Source organism: Tamandua tetradactyla, chromosome 5, assembly GCF_023851605.1.
Source record: "Tamandua tetradactyla isolate mTamTet1 chromosome 5, mTamTet1.pri, whole genome shotgun sequence".
Classification (NCBI taxonomy): Eukaryota; Metazoa; Chordata; class Mammalia; order Pilosa; family Myrmecophagidae; genus Tamandua; species Tamandua tetradactyla.
In genome coordinates this window covers 34,738,695-34,753,565 of record NC_135331.1, presented here as the reverse complement: position 1 = coordinate 34,753,565, position 14,871 = coordinate 34,738,695, and the positions used below count along the sequence as shown (strand labels likewise).

Sequence of the window (14,871 nt, the reverse complement as noted above, 5' to 3'; positions counted from 1 at the left end):
AACTAAATGCACGCATGAGCGTGCGCACACAAGAACAAATGAAACCAGGGAAATGTGAATGAGACTGGCATAGTGTATCAATGTCAACATCCTGCTTTTGAAACTGTATTGTAGTTTTGCAAGATGATACTGTAGGGAGAAATGGGAGAAAGGCTACACAAGGTCTTTCTGCACTATTTTTTTTACACCTGCCTGTGAATCTACAATGATCTCAAAGTAAAAAGTTCAATTTAAAATATTGTGTACATTACGTATGCAGCTTGCATTATATTTCTACTGGCCAGAGTTTCCCTTGAGTTCCCTGGTCCCCACATCTTCCTGTCCCACCTTGGTCCAGCACAGGAACAGAGGGCTCCAGCCCCACAGTGCCTGGCCCCTTTTGTTGCCACAGACCTCGCTGCCTACCAGTTTTTTTTTTAAACATAAGCAGGCACTGGGAATGGAACTCAGGTCCTCTGGCATAGCAGGCAAGCATTCTTGCCTGCTGAGCCACTGTGGCCTGCCCTGCCTATCAGCTTTAACCAACCTCCTTTCTGTCCGCTTCCGTCATCCCGAACTGGTAGTGGCCCAGGAGGAAAGGCCACACGGCCTTGCGGATCTCCGGCTGGATGCCCCCGTAGTAGACGAGACGCAGCAGCTCCTGCTCCTCATAACTCTGTGGCAGGGAGAAAAAGTAAAGGGGTTGTGCCGGTTTGAAGCTATTACGTACCCCAGAAAAGCCATGTCCTTTAATCCTCATTCAGTATTGCTGGGTAGGATATATATATATATATATATATAATTTATTTATTTATTTAAAAAATTTAACAAACCAAATAAAACATTAACATATATAATCAGTAATGCACAATATCATCACTTAGTTGCATAATCATCATTTCTTAGAGCATGTGCATCCATTCAGAAAAAGAAATAAAAAGACAATAGAAAAAGAAATAAAACAAAAACAGAAAAGAAAAAAAAAGATTATACCTACCATACCCCTTACCCCTCGCTTTCATTGATCACTAGCATTTCAAACTAAATTTATTTTAACATTTGTTCCCCCTATTATTTATTTTTATTCCATATGTTCTACTCCGTTGACAAGGTAGATAAAAGGAGCATCAGACACAAGGTATTCACAATCACACAGTCACATTGTGAAAGCTATATCATTATTCAATCATCCTCAAGAAACACGGCATTTTCAGGCAGTTCCCTCCAGCCTCTCCACTACATCTTGAATAACAAGGTGGTATCTACTTAATGCGTAAGAATAACCTCCAGGATAACCCCTCGACTCTGTTTGGAATCTCTCAGCCATTGACACTTTGTCTCATTTCACTCTTCCCCCTTTTGGTTGAGAAGGTTTTCTCAATCCCTTGATGCTGAGTTTCAGCTCATTCTAGGGTTTTTCTCAATCCCTTGATGCTGAGTCTCGGCTCATTCTAGGATCTCTGTCCCACATTGCCAGGAAGGTCCACACCCCTGGGAGTCATATCCCATGTAGACAGGGGGGAGGGCAGTGAGATTGCTTGTTGTGTTGGCTGGAGAGAGAGGCCACATCTGAGCAACAAAAGAGGCTCTTTTGGGGGTGATTCTTAGGCCTAAATTTTAAGTAGACTTGACCTATCCTTTGTGGGGTTAAGTTTCATATGAACAAACCCCAAGACTGGGGGCTCAGCTGGGTGGGATATTTTTTATTGTCTCCATAGAGATGTGACCCACCAAATTGTGGGTGGTAACCTTTGGTTAGATGGTTTCCATGGAGATGTGTCTCCAACCATTCAAGGTGGGGTTCCTTACTGGAGGCCTTTAAGAGGGAACCATTTTTGGAAAAAGTTTTAGGGCCCCCAGAACTAAAAGAGCCAACAGAATGCACAGGAACCCAGGGAAGCCACTGAAGAAACCTGGAGAGAAAGCTAGCAGACACTGACATGCGTCTTTCCAGCTATGAGAGAGAAATTCTGACATCACTAGCCTTCTTGAACCAAAGTATCTTTACCTGGATGTCTTAATTTGGACATTTTTATAGCCTTGCCTTAATTGGGACATTTTCTTGGCCTTAGAACTGTAAACTTGCAACTTATTAAATTCCTTTTATAAAAGCCATTTCAATTCTGGTATATCGCATTCTGGCAGCTTTCAAACTAACACAAGGATGGTCAACAGAAAACCAGGGGGCGGATTCCCTGACACAGTGGTCCCACTTTTTTGTTCCTAATCTTCAGAAATCCTGGCATGAATAAGCAAAGACATATGTACTCAGATATCCATTGCAGCATCATGGCTAAGATCAGAACCCGGCAACTGCCCACCTGTTTACCTACAGGGGAACAGGGGACCTTTAAACGGTACATGTGCTAGTTTGAAAGGATGTATGTCCCCTAGAAAAGTCATGTTTTAATCAAAATCCCATTTCATAAAGGTAGAATAAGCCCTATTCAATACTGTATGTTTGAAATTGTAATCAGATCATCTCCTTGGAGATGTGATTTAATCAAGAGTAGCTTTTAAGGTGGATTAGATAATGACATGCCTCCAACCATTTGGGTGGGTCTTGAGAAGTTTCTGGAGTCCTATAAAATAGGAAACATTTTGGAGAATGAAGAAGATTCGAAGAGAGCAGAGAATGCTGCAGCACCACGAAGTAGAGAGTCCACCAGCCAGCGACCTTTGAAATGAAGAAGGAAAACGTCTCCCGGGGAGCTTCACGAAACAGGAAGCCAGGAAAGAAAGCTAGCAGATGACGCCGTATTCGCCATGTGCCCTTCCAGCCGAGGGAGAAGCCCTGACTGTGTTCGCCATGTGCCTTCTCACTTGAGAGAGAAACACTGAACGTCATCAGTCTTCTTGAAACAAGGTATCTTTCTCTGGATGCCTTTGATTGGACATTTCTATAGACTTGTTTTAATCAGGACATCTTCTCCGCCTTAGAACTGTAAACTTGCAACTTAGTAAATTCCCCTTTTTAAAAGTCGTTCTGTTTCTGGCACATTGCATTCCGGCAGCTAGCAAGCTAGAACAGTTCACCACACAGAGGTTAAAAAGGACGGGAGGTGCGTCTATAAGGACCAACACGAAAAAATGTCCAGTGTGCACTGTTAATTGAAAAAAGCAAAATGTACAACATGGTGATGTTTCCTCCTAGGTATATGCCAAAATATTTGACTCAGATACTTGTGCACTAATGTTCATTGCAGCATTATTCATAATAGCCAAAAGGTGGAAACCACCAAGTGTCCATCAACAGAGGCACAGAATGTGGTATAAGTGGTATGTACATGTATTAGATATTATTCAGCCATAGAAAGGAATGAAAGTCTGATGCATGCTACATCATGAATGAACCTAGAAAACATATTAAGTGAAATATACTAGGCACAAAGATGTATTAGAGGTCATCAGCGGCCAAAGGGAAAATGAACAGCTGTTACTTAATAGGTACAGAGCTTCTGTTTGGGGTAATGAAAATATTTTGATAATAGATGGTAGGGTCAGTACCAGCACTGCAATGTTATTAATTATACAACTGAATTGTCCAATTAAAAATGAATCGTATACTTAAAAATGGCTAAAATGGCAAGTTTTATGATATACATATTACTATAATAAACCTTTTTTTAAAGGATGCATCTTTGTGAAAAAAAAAGAGAAAATGGCTAGCCTACAATCAATTAAAATTTCTAATGATTTTCTGTTAATCTTGCATTCTATACTTAACTTGGCAATATTATCTTCAGGTTACTCATCTTGACACTGCTCTAAGAAAAGTGTTCTAAAGCAAATTGGCCCAAATGAACATTTCTAGCTGTAACTTCATATACAAATATCTTCTTACAGATGGATGACTTTACCAACTTAAAAAAAATTCATTTGCAGTCAAAGGCTGCAGTTGCAAATAGCCAAGCTGAGGAACCAGCATATCTGAACTCTGTACCTGGGTTTATGGGCAACAGTGTTGACACCTCCCTGAAGGCTAATTTGAAGGGAACGGGAGCCCGTTTCTTCTTGTGTCTTTACTTCCAATATTAAACAACGTCTTTAATTCCAATATTAAACTCATATTTCAAATCTTAATGCTATTCTTAGGCATGTCCAACCGCAATGGCAAAGTCAGCCATTCTCTTTTCCCTGTTTGGAATTTTTATTTGTATCATGCAGATGGCCTTGCCAAAGCTGTTTAAAAAAGAGAAATATTTGTGGCAGAGAATGCAAGATATACATTTAAAACACTATGTCCTCTTCGCCCTGATGCCACAGTTAGACTCCATTTCCCAGCCTGCCCTGCAGTTCCACGTGGCCATGTGACCATCTGGCCAACGGGATGTGAGAGGGAGCGCTGGGTGCCTCCTCCAGGCTTTAAGAAGCTCTCCTTCTCCTTCTGTTGCCTGGGGATAGAGGATCGTGAGACCCTGGAAGATGGTGGGCATAAAAATGAAGGAGCCTGCGTCCCTGAATTGCAGTGGGGAGCAGAGAGACCCACCCACCAGGAACACCCACCCAAGACTGTTAAGTGAGCAAAAGACAAACTTTCATGGTGTCAAGTAACTAAAATAGATATAGGGGCCCATTTGTTACTATGGCTCCATCTACCCTAATATAATGCTGCAACTAGGAAGGGTAAGGCACGGGGAGACAGGTTGTGAAGGGGTCCTAAAAACAGCATAAAAAAACAGTCATTTTGATCAATTTGATGTTTCCTCCAATTTGTCCTTAGATAGTGCCTCCTATTTGGAGAGAACACCAGAACTGCTGGGAGAGCTTTCTCAACATTCAGATACTTGGGCATCGCTCCCACAGAAGTTAAATCAGTAAAGCTGGAATGGAGCCTAGAAATCTATAAATCTGTTAAATTGTTCAAGAAATATGCACTATCATCAACTGCAGGGGGTTATGAATGCTCTGACCTTTCGAGAAAGTAAGTTGGCATATTTGATTACATTTTAAATGCACAACAGTCAATTTTACTTCTAGGAATCTTCCCTAGAAGTGAAAGAACTGTACAGAAAGGTATGTGCTTATAAAGACAGTGACTGCAGTATTGTTAGAAGTAAAGAAAAAAATAAGGAAGAACCTAAATGTCCATCAATAGGGAAAGAGTTGAATCAATTATGGACTGCCCATATATGAGATGCTGAGCGTCTAACATTCAATATCTCACCTACAGATCTGAAAGCCCTTCATACCTTAGCTGACAAAAGCAAGTTTGCCCCTTAAATTACAGACACAATACGACCTTATTAAAAAATAACCCCATATAGACATCTCTATGGATGCATGAGCAAAGGAAATGCATGGAACAGTTCACACCAAACTGATCTCGTCCATTAATTCAGAACTAGAGGGGTGAAGCCGAGATGTGATAATTTTAAAACATTTTTATGTCATATACTTCTGCCTTCTCTAAATTGTCACAATAAGTAGGCCTTAAGTCTGGAATTTAGAAAAACTATTTTTGGCAAAAAGAAAAACCATCTTTCTGCTTGTCCAGGTTTGGGGACCAATTTGTATTTCCACCGAGTCCCCTGAGATGCCCAGAATAATACACAGACGAGCACCCTCCCATCAGTGCAGTTAGCCCAGCCCTCCCTGGGTCCCTGTGGCAGGGCACACAGCAGATGGGGCCACTAGATTCACCTAGCGTGGCGGAAAAAGGCACCGACTTCTAATGCTGGCTCTTGGCAGCAGATAAATTAATGTTTCCCAAAGTGGATCCTGCCATCCACCAGTCATGGAAGGTGGTTCTCCAACAGAGGTACCTGTGACCACATAAATTTGAAGGGAGGTCCCCGTATGTTCTCCTATGCTTCCCTAATCTATTGAGATTAAAAAGCATATTGGCACAGCTAAGGTTCTGAGAAGCCCTGCAGAGGCAGAGGTGAAAAGCTATTCCACCCTAAATTTCCCACACTACTTGACCATCAATCTTTTCTCAAAAATAAACATTTACCTTCTGGGGACATTTGCATTTTCATAAGAAAATCTTAGGACATATTCAAGGGATGACCATCTTTGTGTAAAATAGCTAATGTAGACCTCAGACCCCAAGACAGAGATGGAAGAAAATATTTGAACATGGGTGGGTGGGTTGACTTGGTCCCACAGCCTCCATCTTTTCAGCGGCTCTCAGCGTTCTAGGGTAGTTTCAACTCGGTTGTAGATTCCTTCTGGCTAAGGCCATGTCACAGCACCTTGTGTAGGACTGAGCATACAGCTGGTGCTTAATAAATGTTTGCTGATTTATCCTTTACTCCCTCCAGGAAAACATAACTGTTTGCTACCCCCTACCAACCGCTACCCCCAGGGGCAGAAGAAGGCAGCAGGTCTTGGAAATCTCAAGAAGAAGTGAGGGTCTTCAACTTGTACATGCAGAACCCAAGGAGACCAGATTTAGTCCCCACGAGCAACCCTTGCCCCCACTGCAGACCAAGCCAGGCCTCATAGTGCAGTCTTACTGTGCTGTCCTGAAGGTACTGCTCCCAGATCCCAGCCGTCAAGCCGTGGCCAGCATTGCAGGGCAAGTCTGGAGACACAATCATGTGGTTGACAAGAGCTGACAGGTGGGTTCTCACGGTGGACAGGTGTCGGCAGTAGGCAAGCCCTGTCGGAGGAGGGAAGGGAAGGGTTAGCAGCCATCATCTGACATCTCTCTGCTTGTCTTATGGAGTTCAATCTTACTGAACCATCATACCCAAGTGAATACTCAGCATCCCCATTTTCCAGATGAGTAAGCTGAGGCCAGAGAGGTGACGTCACTTGCTGGCTTCGCCCAGAGTACCTGTATTATGAAGTCACAGCACCTTTTGTACCTTTCTCTGCTGGAATCTAAGGTAATTAATTTACAGGCTGGAGGCAAAGGAGGAAGGTAGGAGGGGAGCCAGAGACTCTAAAGGTTCACTGCGCCTCATAGCAGCCTCTGACCCTGAGAGACGCCCTCCAATCCAAACAGAAAGTAAGTGCGTGAGAGGTGGACAGCCCTCATTCAAACCGCAGCTGGAAAAGGGAGATCCCAGCAAGTCAGTGACCAGGGGAGATGCTGAGGATGCCCAGTTTCCTTTCCAAGACAGTCCTACACCCTTAAAGGAATGCCTGCTAGCCTCCATCCTTTATCTACTCACCCTGGGTAAGTGGAAAGTGCCTGGCACAAGAAGCACATGGCAAATGCCAGCTTGGATTCTGTTTGCCCTGACCAGGCCCCTTGCTTTGGGCATCCCCCACCATCTCATCCCCAGCTCCTAGAAATGACCCTGGACCTTCTGGGGACTTCCACTCCTACCAAGAATGGGGAGAATAATAATAATCATAGTAAGCATCATCATCATAATGATAATAATTGACATTTACATAGTACATACTATGCGCCCGGAGCTGGTCTCAAAGCTTATATAATTTAACTCATTGAATTCTCACCAGAACTCTATGAAGCAGTTGCTACTACCATCCCTATTTACAAAATGGGGAAACTGGGGCACACTAGGAAGTGCGTGGGTGGATTTGAACCCAGGCCACTGAGCACCAACACCTGAACTCTCAGCTACCACGTGCACAGCCTCAGGACTGAGTCACAGTGTGTGATGACATTGCCCCAGGCCTATCATGACCCCCATTCCACGAAGCTCTCTCCTTTGAAGCCAATCAATGCTTGCCAATGCCTGCTCCAGGCCAGGCCCTGCATTAAATGGCTGCAGATATGGGTGGTAACAGAACAGGCAAAATCCTTGCCCTGGTGGAGCTCATGTCTTTCTCTGCTTCTCTGGGGATATGACCGACAGGCCACATCAGAAGTGTTTTGGAATCCCTGAAAATGCATGCATGTTTCATCTCCCTCAACTAGGCTGTGAGGCTGATGAAATATAACTTGCTAAAAATTGATACAGCAGAGTGGAAAAAACAGAGCTTCTGCAGAGTCCCGGCTCTGCCACGTAATATCTGTGTGACCTTGGGCAAGTCTCTTGACCTCTCAGTGCAGGTTCCTCATAAGTTAAATGGAGGGTAATCAGAGTACCTGTATTACGAATTTAGTTTAGTTCCTAGAGAGGTTAAGCCACGCTACTCCTCTGTTTCTACCCACAGAAGAAGGGAAGTGACAATCACTGAATACATATGACATGCAACGCCATGTGCTGGGTGCTTTATATATGTTTCTTTTCTAGTCCTGAAAATAATCCCTTCAGGGTAGGTGCTGGGGTTGCAATGGTGCTTAAACCAAATCCCTTGCCCCTGAAGAGTCTCATTGTTCGTTGTCATCCTTTGTAACTCAAGGATAAAATTCATTCCCAATATATAGATGAGATCATTGAAACTCAGATTAATACAACTTCATTGAAACCAGACATCTAGGAAGTAAAAGAGAGTTTCAAAGTCTGAGCCAGGCTCCTTCCTATGAATTTGTTGGCATACAGTAAGCACTCAATAAGTTCTCCCCAGACACCCATGCCAACAAAGTCCGGAGCCAGGCTCCTTCCTCTGGAGTAGCTGACATACAATAATCTAACACCCCTGACACCCACACGGGCAAAGAAGGTCAATACATACATCCGTAGAAGGCTCTAGAAAGGATCTGGTACTTCATGTTGTCACAGAGAAGCTTCAGGGGAGCCCTGGAGGTGGAGGAAGAGGGAGAAAGTTAGAATGGATCCCTACAGAGCCTAAGTTTTGTGAACAAGAACACAACTCATCTTTAGAGGGCAAATTAGGTCCAGCTAGTCGGGGGACTGAAGGGGACTGTTACCCGTGTAGACACGATTTACCACTACCTCTTCCATTAATGGCTCTTCAATATTTCTTTGGAGAATCACCCCCTCCCTGCAATTTTCTGCCCCTATGGTTTGGATAGGGCTGACTCTACCCTGGGTCAGTACACAGTCCAGGTTGGAGTAACAGTAATTGAGCCAGAGATGGTCATGTGACCCAACCTCGGTCAATGAGAATCAGCCCTGGGAGAGAACTATTAGAAAAGGAACACTTTTTTTTTTTTTTTTTTGCTTGAGTTTCTAAGTCAGTGGGATGGGGGCAGGGGGGCATTTTGGCCACTGCCAAATGGGAAAAACCTGCCCAAGGATGAAGCCATCCTAGAAGCAAGCAGAGCCAAGAGCCAGAGAGATGGAGATATTCTTGTTTTGAGCCTCTGGGTCCAGCCATACCTGAAGCTACTATGACTGTGGACTTCTCAGTTAGGTCATCAAATTTCCTTTTTTTACTTAAACCAGTTTGACTTGGGCTGCTGTCACCTGCAAAAAGAGATCTGACTTCTATAGATCGAACTTCTATGCCCATATTTGCACAGAGAGGCATTAAATATTAAAGCGACAACTTTGTGTACCCAGATTGTGCTCAGGTAATATAAAAAGAGCACAACATAGACAGTTGTTCCACGGCGGACCTGCCTATTTGCAAGGTGGTGAGCTCCCTGTCACTACAGGCATGTAAGCAGATGCCGTGAGAGGATTTCTGGGTTAGAGCATAATTTATCAATGGTCCTTGGACTACCAGCACAAAAGTTACCTGGGGCTTCTCCAACATGTGGATTTCCTGGTCCCATGCAGACCTACTCAGTCAGGACCTCTAGGAACAAGCGTCCAGCAAGCAGTATGTTTTCTACCTCCCCCAGGTGATTCTGATGCACATATAAGTTTGAGAAGGGGTTAGATAGTGCTTCTCAAACTAAAATGTACATACATGATCTTGGGATCTGGTTAAATATAGATTCTAACTAGATCCCAAAGTCTGGGATGAATAACTGAGAATATGCTCAAGTGATGCTGGTGATGCTGTTGGCCCATAAGCAATGGACTGAGGAACCAGGGGTTACATGACTTAAAAATTGTGAAGCCAGCCCCCATCTCTATTCTTCCATGGCTGAAGACTGGACCACCCACTGGGACAGCAAGGAAGGAAGGAAATGAGTCCAAACTCATGAATTGGCCCACTAGCTCCAAAGGGACGGAAAGCTCTACCGACAAGGAAGGAGACGAGCTGGAGCTCTTTGTACAATAAAATAATAAAGGTCATTTATTGAGTATTAGCATGTGGCAGGTACCATGCCCTGGCCACATTAAACTATTCTTTGATTTTGTTCTTTCCTGTAGACATATAAGTAAGCATTAGTATCCCTATTTTGTGGAGGAGCAAACTGAAGCACGCGTGGTTGTCATAAAGAAATATTTCTGATTTCTGTCTTCAGGACACTTGGAAGGACCACATGTCCTCAACCCTTGTGGGTGGGGTCAATGATGTGTGAATAGAAATGACATGTGTGTCTTTTGGACAGGTGCATTTAACTATTGGTCCAAGCCCCCCTAGAGCTACCTTCTCCTCTACTACCATAACCAGCAACATTCAAGATGCTGGCTGCTCCATCAGCCAGGCCCTTGAATGCTGAGAAAACAGAGTCCCAGCCAATCTGTGATAGACACACAGCATGTATGATAAATCAAACTGTACTGGACTAAGCCACTGAGGCTTTTGTTGGGATTGTTTGTTACTGCAACATAACCTTGTTTGTGCTGACTGTTACATGTAGGAAGATACAACAATGAGGACTTTACAATGCCAGGATTTAACTTAAATCTGGATGATTCCATAACTTATGTTCACTCCTCTGAATTCAGTGCAGGGCAAGACACAGGAATCCACAAACTTTGCTAAATCTTTTGGTTTCTTCTATCCTCAGCTCAAGCCCCTCATACCTCTCATGATTGCAGCCATTGGTTGAGCCACCATCAGCTGAGCCGCTCTGGGAACAGGAGGAACAGGAGGATTTCCGGGGACTGGGTTGCCAGAGGGATGGCAGGTTGCTCACTGAGACATCCATGAGGTCCTGAGGAACTGTGAAGGGTCAAGGAAGAGACAGAGAAACAGCCCTAGTTAAAGCTGTGCTGGCCTCAAACACCTTACCCCAAAGCAAGCAGCTCATCTCCAGGCCAGAGCAGGGATAGGGAAAGACCCTGGATGTGACAGTAGGAAACAGTGACCCCAATCATTATCTGACCTAGGGACCTTGAGCCCATGTGATCCAGTGAAAACCATCACCATGATTTGGGAACTTCAGCAGATGGACAGAGCCAGTGACAGCTGCAGAGCAAGGCAGAAAGAGAGATCAGAGACAAGAAGAGAGGCCCAATCCCAGAGCAGAAGGCTAAGCCTCGCCATGTTGTCATTTAGTTGTTCTTGTAAAATAATGCTGGGGACTTCTGGGGAAGGCTGAGGGTCTAAAGTCCGCAGAGAAAGACTTCATGGGGAGCTCCTGCTGGTGAGATGGAAAGGAAGCTGTGGAGGTAGGACACACCCAGGCAAGACACAGTGGAGTCCCTGCTGATGCAGAAGTGTAGGAGTGCATGTATAAAGCTGCTCCACTAAGGGGTCTCCAACAGATTGGCAATCCCCCAGAGTCACATGGGGGGCTTTTTAAAAAAGCCATATGCCCAATCCCCACCCTGGACCTACTTAACTAAAGTCTCCTGGAGATAGGGCACTTGAATCTGTATTTCAAAAACAGTTTTAATATAGTGGCATGTTTGAGAACCAACAGGACACAACTGATCTCCTAATTTTTGGAGACTATCCTGATCAACTGTTCATAGGAGACAGCATTCATAGTTTCTCATTCATTCATTCATTCCTATTTTCCAGCTTCATGCAAACCTCAGAGTCCATAAGGCCATAAAACAAACATACTGGGGACAAATGCTGTGCAATTTCTATAGCTAACTTCATGATCTCTTGGCATTTCCAGAGTGGTACAAAAATTTTGTTTTTTCTAAGTCACAGGTTGGCAAGTTTTTTCTGTATAGGGATAAATTACAAATATTTCAGGCTCTGCAGGCCATTCAGTCTTTATCGTAATGAATCCAGTGTGTATTTTACACTTACAGCTCAATTTGCACTATCTACATTCCAAGTGCTTAGCAGCCACGTGTGGCTACTGTTCTGGAGAGTACGGGTTTAGATAGCTATAGACAAAATGTAAGTAAATGAGCATGGCTATATTCCAACAAAACTTTATTTATGGACACTGGAATTTGGATTTCATATAATTTCATGAAATAATTCTTCTTTACTTTCTTTCAATTGCTTTAAAGTATCAAAAGCATTCTTAGCTCATGGGCGGTATAGAAGGAGGCTGGATCTGACCCATGGACCAAGTTTGTCAACTGCTGCTTTAAGAAATTATTGCCATGTCTCTGCAAGGACAATTGGCCATAACCTGCCTTGCCTCTCAGGCTCCAAGGGGACGGCGTGCTGTGCATCTGGCCCCACTTGTCAGCAGATCTTCAGTGGTTGACCTGGTTCGCCCTATTCACTGACAGAGTAAGAAGCAGCCTACAGAGTGGCATTCTGGAAGCCATCAAAAGTGGCGTCATTGGAGAGGATGCGGAGAAAGAGGCACACTTATCCACTGTTGGTGGGAATGTCAAATGGTGCAACCACTGTGGAAGGCAGTTTGGCGGTTCCTCAAAAAGCTGAATATAGAATTGCCATATGACCCAGCAATACCATTGCTAGGTATCTACTCAAAGGACTTAAGGGCAAAGACACAAACGGACATTTGCACACCAATGTTTATAGCAGTGTTATTTACAATTGCAAAGAGATGGAAACAGCCAAAATGTCCATCAACAGAAGAATGGCTAAATAAACTGTGGTATATACATACGATGGAATATTATGCAGCTTTAAGACAAGATAAACTTATGAAGCATGTAATAACATGGATGGACCTAGAGAATATTATGCTGAGTGAATCCAGCCAAAAACTAAAGGACAAATACTGTATGGTCCCACTGATGTGAACGGACATTCGAGAATAAACTTGAAATATGTCATTGGTAACAGAGTCCAGCAGGAGTTAGAAACAGGGTCAGATAATGGGTAATTGGAGCAGAAGGGATACAGACTGTGCAACAGGACTAGATACAAAAACTCAAAAATGGACAGCACAATAATACCTAATTGTAAAGTAATCATGTTAAAACACTGAATGAAGCTGCATCTGAGCTATAGGGGTTTTTTTGTTTGTTTGTTTTTTTACTATTATTACTACTTTTATTTCTTTTCTCTATATTAACATTTTATATCTTTTTCTGTTGTGTTGCTAGTTCCTCTAAACCGATGCAAATGTACTAAGAAACGATGATCATGCATCTATGTGATGATGTTAAGAATTACTGAGTGCATATGTAGAACGGTATGATTTCTAAATGTTGTGTTAATTTCTTTTTTTTCTTTCTTTCCGTTAATAAAAAAAAAAAAAAAAAAAAAAAGTGGCGTCATCCAACACTCCTCCCCATGCAGGCTCACCAATGTGCTGGCTAAGAAAGACCTGTATGCCCCTAAAAAAACGTGCTAGAAAAGTATCCTTAGAAGTTACCAAATCCCAGGGAAGCATTGATCACTTTAGCCTGGGGGTGGCAGACACACCTATACCTCAGCCACTCACACTGAAGCAGACATTACCAATGGATCCCTATGCTACTGGATTGACAGACCCCTCCCAGCTGCCTCCTGCAGGGGGAAGGCTGGACAGCGTTCGGACATCAACTTGTCTCCTGCTTCCATCTCCATTGGGAACAAGACTCAAATGACAACATGGCGGAGGTGGCCAGCACCCAGTGCCTGGCGGGGAGCCTGGACATTACTGGGGGGCTGCTGCTTCAGGCCTGGTGTGGGGAGGGTGGCGTCCCATCTGGCTTGCACCCACCGACTCCCCCTGGCCACCACCAGTATGGACCGACCCGCAGGAACCATCATCCAGGCTGGGCCCACGGAGACAGGGGGAGAGCTGCCCAAGGGGTCGGAAACAACTTGAGAAACAAAATAAAAAGAACGAGTGAAATGGAAGGTCTGAGGAGGGTAGGACTCCAAGACGGCCTGGAGAGTCCCTTCCTCACGGTTCAAACCCTTTCCCTGCTCCTCCACTTGACTCCCATGGGTGATGTCTGAGTAAAGGAAGAAAGAACGCTGTTGTCTGTAAAGGGCATATTCTGCTGGGTGTCATTCGAGGCAGGACATTGCCTTATCATCCTTGAGGGCCTTGTAAGGGATGCTTTTCTTTACCCATTTTGCAGAAGAGGAAACTGAGTTTCAGGACGATGGCACAACTTAAACACCCAAAGTCCCACCAGGCAGTCTACTTAACCAGAAGTTCCCCCTTTCCTTCCGCTAACAACAGCTCTCACTTACCACCCAGTAATGATACCTACATTATCCCCTTTTATACATTAGGAAACTGAAGCATAGAGATTTCAGGACAAGCCAGTTGTCACCCAGCTAACAAGTGGTGGAGCTGGGATTCCAACTGAGGGGATCAGTCTCCTGACATCTCACTCTTAAGCCTTCATGTTATTTTCCCACTGACTACTGCCTCACCCCACCGTCCTCTCTGTAGACCAGAAATCCTCAACCGGGTGATTTACACCCCAGGGGAAAGTGGGCAGTGTTTGGAGACACTTTGGGTTGTCACAACCGGGTGTTAGCTACATGCTACTGGTAGAGACCAGGAATGTTGCTCAACATGCATGGGACAGCCCCCCCCCCCCAAAGAATCAGTCTATCTAAAATATCATCAATAGTGCTAGCATTGAGAAATCCTACTGTAAATATGCTGATTTAATCGGGGTTTTCTCAAAGGCAGAGCCCACGACAAGGATTCAGGTGCAAGTAGTTAATTTGGAACACGATTCCAGGAAGCAGCGATTAGGGGGTGGGGAAGTGAGACATGGAAGGGAGTGAGTGGCCAAGCAAGTTACCACTGTGGGCAACTGGGGCTCAATTCCCCTGGGGACCTCTGGGAGACTACGGAGAACACAGATTTCAGAGTTGTCCCACCGCGGGGGGCAGGAGCTGGGCTAGTTACACACTAACTCCCATCTGTCATTGGCTGAGCAA

General features: G+C 44.2%; 1 protein-coding gene across 5 annotated transcripts in view; it reads right to left on the bottom strand.

Moving 5' to 3' along the window:
- The window catches only part of SGSM1 (small G protein signaling modulator 1), a 99,191-nt gene that overhangs the window by 31,146 nt on the left and 53,174 nt on the right, over positions 1–14,871 (bottom strand). For 2 of the 5 annotated variants that reach the window (XM_077160671.1, XM_077160672.1), the window contains exons 13-17: positions 13,623–13,787; positions 10,674–10,812; positions 8,521–8,585; positions 6,441–6,586; positions 527–655 (exon numbers count right to left, since the gene is read on the bottom strand). In XM_077160671.1, the coding sequence (XP_077016786.1) occupies positions 527–655; positions 6,441–6,586; positions 8,521–8,585; positions 10,674–10,812; positions 13,623–13,787 (644 nt within the window). The remainder of the gene's footprint in view (positions 1–526; positions 656–6,440; positions 6,587–8,520; positions 8,586–10,673; positions 10,813–13,622; positions 13,788–14,871) is intronic. The other 3 variants (XM_077160674.1, XM_077160675.1, XM_077160673.1) reach the window with 2 other exon arrangements.